At 44.4% G+C, this 6,684-nt stretch overlaps 1 protein-coding gene across 1 annotated transcript in view; it reads right to left on the bottom strand.

Annotated features, from left to right (window-relative positions):
* otogl (otogelin-like) overlaps window positions 1-6,684 on the bottom strand; it is a gene marked incomplete at both ends in the record, with an annotated part of 152,222 nt that overhangs the window by 109,996 nt on the left and 35,542 nt on the right. The window contains one exon of the mRNA XM_084335231.1: window positions 5,894-6,071. Coding sequence (XP_084191357.1) covers window positions 5,894-6,071 — 178 coding nt within the window. The remainder of the gene's footprint in view (window positions 1-5,893; window positions 6,072-6,684) is intronic.

The raw sequence follows: 6,684 nt of genomic DNA, 5'->3' as shown, positions 1-6,684 counted from the left end.
AGACTTGTACAGCAGTGGTGCCAATCAAATATGAACCCCAATGGCTGAAAAGAGTCTGATCTGCTATTGGTAAAATAATTTAACCTAATATACTTACCTTTATACCTTACCTGCTACACTTAGGCTACCTGTCTAGATAAACCCAACTTCCTTTATACTTACCAGTCATACTTAGCTATAATTTTTTTTTGCATGTAAAAAAAGAAAATTTTTACTTTGTGTCCCCTTGTTTAAAGATTCCTAAAATCGCCACTGAGCAAGCGCTCACTTACAATGACGTAGAGAAATACAAAACATAATAAGGTCAATCAATTAAACATTTTAAATAATTAAAAACAACTGCAGACTGTGGTTTGCTATAAAAATAACTGACCAATAGATACTAATGAATTGAGTTTTAAAGTGCATTGCAAAACATTCCATGTTTCTGGGGCCCATAAGCTAAAATCAGATTGTCCTAATTCAGTGCAAACTCTAGGAACCTTAAGTGTAAAAGCCAGTCACCAGAGAGTGTGATGAGGTCCAGTGTTCCAGTCCAGTAATTAAGTCATGTAGGGTGGAAGATCACCAATAATGGCCTTATACAGAAACAGATGCCAATGCAAGTCACGTCTCTCTGCCAGAGAGGACCAACCGACCTCACAAATAGGATACAATGATGGAACCACAACTGTCACCAGTGATAAATCTAAGGACAGAATGATATACAGAGTCCAGCGGCTTTAGAGGAAGCAGCAGCGTGTCTATAAACTACGTCTCCCCTTTCTTTTTTATTTAGGTTTTTTAAGTTTACAAACTACTAATAACATTAGCATCTAGAAAAAATAATGTATGAACAAAATGATCAATTGTGACTTTCTTTCACCAGAAACGTAATCTTGTCATAATTAACTGTGGCACGTTCGGCCACAGACTCATACCCCCCAGACACACCACTAGCCACCTCGGCCAGTCCTTCGTACCAGCGGCCATCAGGCTCCACAACAGTGTGCAGGGACCGCTACCAGCAGCTGGAGCACTACTGTAACAGCAGCAGAACTCAAGAACTACTAGGAATGTCTGACCACTAAGTGTGTCTGACTCTTACCACCTAACCTGCACGGACTACAACGTATAATGTGTGACATATATCATGCCAGTTAGGGTACCTTGTGTATACTGTTTACTTTACTTACTCATAGTATATATTCAGATTATAATTCTTATTGCCCATATTTATTGTAACGTATAATATAACTGATAGGGCATACAGACCCTTATCTGCACCTTTGATTACACTGCTTACTTTCTCATATGCCTATATTCAGAGTTAATTATATTGTTTACACTGTTTATTTGTATCTTTATTATAATTGTATTGCCTATATTTATGTCTTTCTACTATTGCCCTGCCCATACCTGTACCTCCCCCCGCCTCCATGCTGCCCAAATGTCCCCAAGGGGATCAAGAAAGGAATATCTTATCTCATCTTATCTTATTATTGGAGGCTGCCCTCTGTAACGGTAGTCAGAGCCCCCCCCCTCTCTCTCTCTCTCTCTCTCTCTCTCTCTCTCTCTCTCTCTCTCTCTCTCTCTCTCTCTCTCTCTCTCTCTCTCTCTCTCTCTCTCTCTCTCTCTCTCTCTCTCTCTCTCTCTCTCTCTCTCTCTCTCTCTCTCTCTCTCTCTCTCTCTCTCTCTCTCTCTCTCTCTCTCTCTCTCTCTCTCTCTCTCTCTGTCTCTGCCTCTGCCTCTGTCTCTCTCTCTCAGAGCCAGACAGACACTGACCACAAACTATCCAAAGCAGGACACAATGTTCCACAGGGGCATAATCCATCATTATGAATAAGAGGACTACTGTAATCTCATCAGTCGTGACTTTCTTCCATGAGAGAAGTGTGTCCTAATTTCTGTAACCTTCTCTGTTTGCCCTCAGAGCTCTGTCTGCGTCTCTCTGTCTCTCGCTCATTATGATGCAACCCGTGGTGCTGAAATGAGATGAGAACAGGATGTCCTTTGCTACGATACCATAGGCAGCAAAATGCCTACTTTATCTGTTGAATCTGTCTTTTGCGTTTACATTTAAGCAGAGCTTTTATATTGTTCATATCGGAATACGAATGATAGCTTTGTTTTTCTGTCCTGTCTATGCTTCTCTTTTCTAAATGCTTAACAAAAACACATATTTCTTATCTGATCTGGACAAATTTATCTGACAGTGAAAAAGGCTAAAAGTGAAAACAGTAACTAGGAGGAAAGAAAAGAAGGAGAGGACCTTACCATTATGCTGGTTCATCTCACATGGATCTATGATGGGCAGGTTGACAGGAGCCAAGCAAGCTGATGACACCTTCCAGGCGTTGGCATGGAGCTGAGGAGTTCCCTCTATCATGCCTGCCGGGGACCTGCACAGCCAGAAGACATGGGCTTAATCACACACATACCAATCTTAACCAACATTTAGGGAAATTAGCTTACCATCTTCTCCAGAGAGAGACAAGAAGATATATACCAGTTTCCTCTCTGTGCATTCAGTAGAAAGCTATCTGGCTGCATGTTAGCCTAGCTTAGCACAATGAATGGAAGCGGATATGACCGGTTAGCCTTCGGGAGAGATGTTGTTGGACAATGCCTAGGCTAAGCGGTCATGTCCGATTCCATTCATTGTGCTAAGCTAGGCTAACATGCAGCCAGATAGCTTTCTACTGAATGCACAGAGAGGAAACTGGTATCTATATTCTTGTCTCTCTCTGGAGAAAATGACAAGCTTATTTCCAAAAATGTTGGCGTGTTCCTTTAACTCTTTGACTGCCACCAGCTTTCGCCAGCTTTCGCCATCTTTACTAAATGGCCTATTGAGCATTTTAGTAGGGATGCCCCGATCACGTTTTTTGCCACCGATACCGATCACCGATCATCTTGAGCCATATCGGCCGATACCAATCCGATATCGATAGTTTTTGATAAAAAAAAATAAAAAAAATAATTATATAATTTTTTTTTAAATCTTTTTATAAAATATATATATTATATAATTATACTTGTAGTTGTATTATCTGCGAGACATCGCCACCACGCAACAAGTCAAAATGCTCGCTATCTCCACTGTCTGTGTGTATACTCTGCTTTGATCAAATCACATTCAGCATGCCCTCAGCAAGGTATATCTGCGGCTCTGCAGATATACCCTAGGCTCTGCAGATATACCCTACTCCCTCAGCTAGCCCCATTTGTGACTGCGATGCAAGCCGGGGCTCGAATATGCATCGAATCACTGTTATAAGACATTGATATCTGTAGCTACTGCTAGCCGGCTATATAACGTTAAGACAACGCCTCAGTGAACTATTTAATTTAATGGGATGTTTCGTTTTGAACAGTGAGCTAACGTGAGCTAACGTGAGCTAACGTGAGCTAACGTGCGCTAGCGTGAGCTAACGTGAGCTATCATGCACGTCTACTAGACTATTGCTGGAGCATTTGTTGATATCAGGAGCTATCAGTAGCTAGCCGGCTAGATACCGTTAACAATGCCTCATGTATTAAACTAAAAGTGAATAGTTGACTGGGTCATTCTGTTTAAACAGTAACGGTAGCTAACGTTAGCTCACGGAGCTCGCATTCACTAGGTTAGAGCAGACTATTGCCCGAACTTGTTTACACAGGGAAGGGAGGAGGAGGAGGAGACGGAGCGTCTGAGACAGAACTCAGCGAGTGAGATCTCGTTTTTCAATCGGTTTTGACGATCGGCGAAAATAAAGCATTATCACCGATCACCGATCGCATATTTATACTGATTATCGGCCGATAACGATCGGTGGCCGATCGATCGGGGCATCCCTACATTTTAGCGATGTTTGCAGACCCATCATGTGTTCTGTATTATAGCTATGGAGACAAATGTCTTGCCCCGAAAAATGCGATCGTTACAAAAATCTTGGTTTAGGTCTGGTAAGATACAACACTGTGATCGTTACAGAAACATGTTTCAGGTTCGGTAAAATAGACATAGAATATACCTTACCTTAGCCATAAGGTACTCCAAAAAGAATAATTCCAGTGATCTCATTGGTGATTGCGATTACTTGTTTATATGTAATTACTCATGTATAGGGGAAACTATAGGTTTTGAGGTGAGGAGAGCGATTGCTCTGCAAGAGCTCCTCCCCCTCAGAGCAAGTCAGGAAAGAAAGATTTCAGGACAAAGACAGTTTAGTTCAGACAATCAGATTTCAAAAGGTAGGCGATACTGCCACCTGGTGAGATTCGATCGTCATTGCAATTCCAACGTAGGCAGATGCATCAGAGACACCTAGAGGGCTCCGGCTGACCGTATAGAATGGGGATCAAAGGGAAAGATCAAAGGATCAAAACCCGAGAATACTCAGGTTTCTGTCACTCAACGCATGGCGAGATAACCCGACTTTTCTCGGGTATGGCGCTGAATGAGAAACGTTAAGGTTAACGTTTATGTAGAGGTCTAAGCACTCGCCTACCACCGCAGAGACCCGGGGTTCGAATCCCGGTGTCAGCGGTACCTCCGGTTTGGTCAGTTGTCCCTATGAACACAATTGGCAGTGTTGGTGGGGTATAAATCCTGATTGTTGCAACAGCTACTTCTACTGCCTGTTCAGCAGGGAGGGGATCTGGGGGAGATAGTGTGAACCTCCACGTATGAGGACGCTCTCCCAGTTAAACTCCCAGTTGTCAGGTGAAAAGAAGCGTCTGACAACTCCACATGTATCGCAGGAGGTCACATGTCTCATATGTAGTACACCCTCCCCCGACCGACAGTAGGGCAGCATGTTGTAGTCTACACCCTCCCCAGACCGACAGTAGGGCAGCATGTGGTAGTCTACACCCTCCCCCGACCGACAGTAGGGCAGCATGTGGTAGTCTACACCCTCCCCCGACCGACAGTAGGGCAGCATGTTGTAGTCTACACCCTCCCCAGACCGACAGTAGGGCAGCATGTGGTAGTCTACACCCTCCCCCGACCGACAGTAGGGCAGCATGTGGTAGTCTACACCCTCCCCCGACCGACAGTAGGGCAGCATGTTGTAGTCTACACCCTCCCCAGACCGACAGTAGGGCAGCATGTGGTAGTCTACACCCTCCCCCGACCGACAGTAGGGCAGCATGTGGTAGTCTACACCCTCCCCAAACCGACAGTAGGGCAGCATGTGGTAGTCTACACCCTCCTCCAGACCAACAGTAGGGCAGCCTGTGGTAGTCTACACCCTCCCCAGACCGACAGTAGGGCAGCATGTGGTAGTCTACACCCTCCCCCGACCGACAGTAGGGCAGCATGTGGTATTCTATACCCTCCCCAGACCGACAGTAGGGCAGCATGTGGTAGTCTACACCCTCCCCAGACCAACAGTAGGGCAGAATGTGGTAGTCTACACCCTCCCCAGACCAACAGTAGGGCAGCATGTGGTACTAGGTAGTCTACACCCTCCCCAGACCAACAGTAGGGCAGCATGTGGTAGTCTACACCCTCCCCAGACCGACAGTAGTGCAGCATGTGGTAGTCTACACCCTCCCCAGACCAACAGTAGGGCAGCATGTGGTAGTCTACACCCTCCCCAGACCAACAGTAGGGCAGCATGTGGTAGTCTACACCCTCCCCAGACCAACAGTACAGCAGCATGTGGTAGTCTACACCCTCCCCAGACCAACAGTAGGGCAGCATGTGGTAGTCTACACCCTCCCAAGACCAACAGTAGGGCAGCATGTGGTAGTCTACACCCTCCCCAGACCGACAGTAAGGCAGCTCGACGACCAGGGGAGGATTTACATAACAACTAAATTCGGGTATGGGAGAAGAGTTAGGAAGAGGCACATTTGTTCAATAAAATCTTAATATATATATTTTTTGACAATAATAATAATAATTTTTTAAAAGTTTGCTTACAAGAAGTCATCTCGCAGATTTCCATTGAAGGTTCCACAGAGGCCGAGTGTGGATCCGCGCCAATGGCTGTCCAGGCGCAGATAGACCCGCCCCCCAAGACCATCATACTGCAGCCGCAGCCCAAGCCTCGCCTTAACTTGGGTGAACACGGACGTCAGCCTCCGCACCTCCACCGCATCTGTTGTTCACCCGACAACAACCAACACAACACATCAGCAGAACCTTTTACAAACTTTTTACAAATTCCCATTTACACACAAACATTTAGCCAAATTTCTTTCGGGATGATTAAAGTATTTCTATTCTATTCTATTCTATTCTATTCTATTCTATTCTATTCTATTCTATTCTATTCTATTCTATTCTATTCTATTCTATTCTATTCTATTTTATTCTATTCTATTTATCAATACATTCAATGATTTCCAAGGGTCATTAAACATTCTCTTAAAATCTAAGCTGCCAGTGACATAAAAACAATCTTGAATGAAATGTTAGCTGCGACAGATTAGCAGGGCCTCCTCCCCTCTTAGCAGTGCAGTCTGACAGCCTGGATATTTTGAAAACGTAGCATTTTCTCTGTAATCAGGACCACGGAGAGATCCCTGCAGTCTGCCATCAGGTCAGTTAATATGTGCATCTTTGCATTGTAAATAGAGGGGGTGAAAATACCCTTCCAGACTGTAGAATAAATAGGTATGTGGGTCTAGGATATATATATATATTTTTTTAATGGTGGTTACCGCAACAGTTTGAAAGGCTTCACTAATCCGTGCAGTGAGGAAAGAATC

Source organism: Notolepis coatsorum, assembly GCF_963971535.1.
Source record: "Notolepis coatsorum genome assembly, chromosome: 18".
NCBI lineage: Eukaryota > Metazoa > Chordata > Actinopteri > Aulopiformes > Paralepididae > Notolepis > Notolepis coatsorum.
Note: the sequence above shows the minus strand (reverse complement) of the source record. Positions and strands in the feature narration are given on the sequence as shown.